Source organism: Seriola lalandi, unplaced genomic scaffold (genome assembly GCF_002814215.2).
Source record: "Seriola lalandi dorsalis isolate HSWRI2012SDOR001 ecotype SW California unplaced genomic scaffold, Sedor1 jcf7180001960260, whole genome shotgun sequence".
In the NCBI taxonomy this organism is placed as follows: domain Eukaryota; kingdom Metazoa; phylum Chordata; class Actinopteri; order Carangiformes; family Carangidae; genus Seriola; species Seriola lalandi.
In genome coordinates, this window is record NW_019430929.1 from 1 (window position 1) to 1,055 (window position 1,055).

The window sequence follows — 1,055 nt, forward strand, 5'->3', positions numbered from 1 at the left end:
TGAAAAACATCTGAAAACATTCTGGTTAATCTGGTGGAATATTCCCGGAATAGGTGAAAGATAAACTGCTGAAGTGTTCAGGGAAATCAGAGTAAAACTGATTGCTGTCATATTAAATGTATTTGCTGTGCTCAGGTCAGCTGGTGATGAAGGGCAGGGAGGACCTGCGGCACCTGGCGAGGCGTCTGGCCGCCGTGTTTCCGTCCCTGCTGTCGGAGGAGAACCTGAGGACGAGGAGGATCAGCTTCGTCTCCAGCTCCAAGCATCGCTGTGTGAGCAGCATGGAGGCGTTTCAGGAGGGACTGCAGCAGCACTGGGGGCTCCAGGGTGAGACTCACAGCTGATAGGTTGATCTGTGATGATGTCATCAAGTCGTTACTCAAGACGTCACACAGATGGTCAGTATTTAATAATGAGTGGAGGAGGAGCTGATTCTAATCAGGAAGTCACACTGAGATCAGACATGATGTAAACACTCTCCGCCCACATGTCACAGTTGCTCCTCCCCCTTCTCTGGAGGCTGTTCACTGGCATCATGGGAGATGTAGTTGAACTCTCTCTCTGCAGAGGTGGAGTACAGCCACCAGGTGGACGACGAGCTGATGCGTTTCTTCGAGCGTTGCCGTGGTTACGTGGAGGGCGTGGAGAAGAACCGCACGGCACTGAGGGAGGTGGAGAGGTTCAAACACGGCGAGGAGATGGAGGGAGTGAGGAGGAGGATGGCCGAGAGACTGGGCCTTCCTCACCACCGCCTCACAGCGGGTCAGACACACACACACACACACACACACACACACACACACAGTGTCAGCTGTGAGGAGCTGATGAAGTGTGTCCCTCTGCGTCTCCTGTAGATCTGGTTGAAGCAGCGTTCTTCTTGTGTTCCTACGAGCTGTCCATCAAGTCTCTTCACTCTCCGTGGTGTTTCCTGTTCGACGAGAACGACGCAAAGGTACAAACACACTCCTCCTCCTCCTCCTCTTCCTCCTCCTCCTCCTCCTCCTCATCATCACTGCAGAGCTGAAAAAGTTAAAGTTCTAATCTGTAACTTCTCC

The 1,055-nt window shown here is 52.6% G+C and overlaps 1 protein-coding gene across 1 annotated transcript; it reads left to right on the forward strand.

Moving 5' to 3' along the window:
* Window positions 1-101: 101 nt before the first annotated feature.
* On the forward strand, window positions 102-1,024 carry LOC111666544 (multiple inositol polyphosphate phosphatase 1-like). Its single transcript, XM_023421939.2, has 3 exons — window positions 102-327; window positions 568-762; window positions 855-1,024. The coding sequence occupies exons 1-3, from the start codon at window positions 117-119 to the stop codon at window positions 1,022-1,024; spliced, it is 576 nt and encodes a 191-aa protein (XP_023277707.2). The 5' UTR covers window positions 102-116.
* Window positions 1,025-1,055: the final 31 nt, after the last annotated feature.

Bases quoted from the DNA above. Each gene is read 5' to 3' on its own strand.
- LOC111666544 (XM_023421939.2), top strand. From the start codon at position 117: ATGTATTTGCTGTGCTCAGGTCAGCTGGTGATGAAGGGCAGGGAGGAC. The intron at 328-567 runs GTGAGACTCACA...CTCTCTCTGCAG, and splicing joins GCAGCACTGGGGGCTCCAGG to AGGTGGAGTACAGCCACCAG. The intron at 763-854 runs GTCAGACACACA...CGTCTCCTGTAG, and splicing joins TCACCACCGCCTCACAGCGG to ATCTGGTTGAAGCAGCGTTC.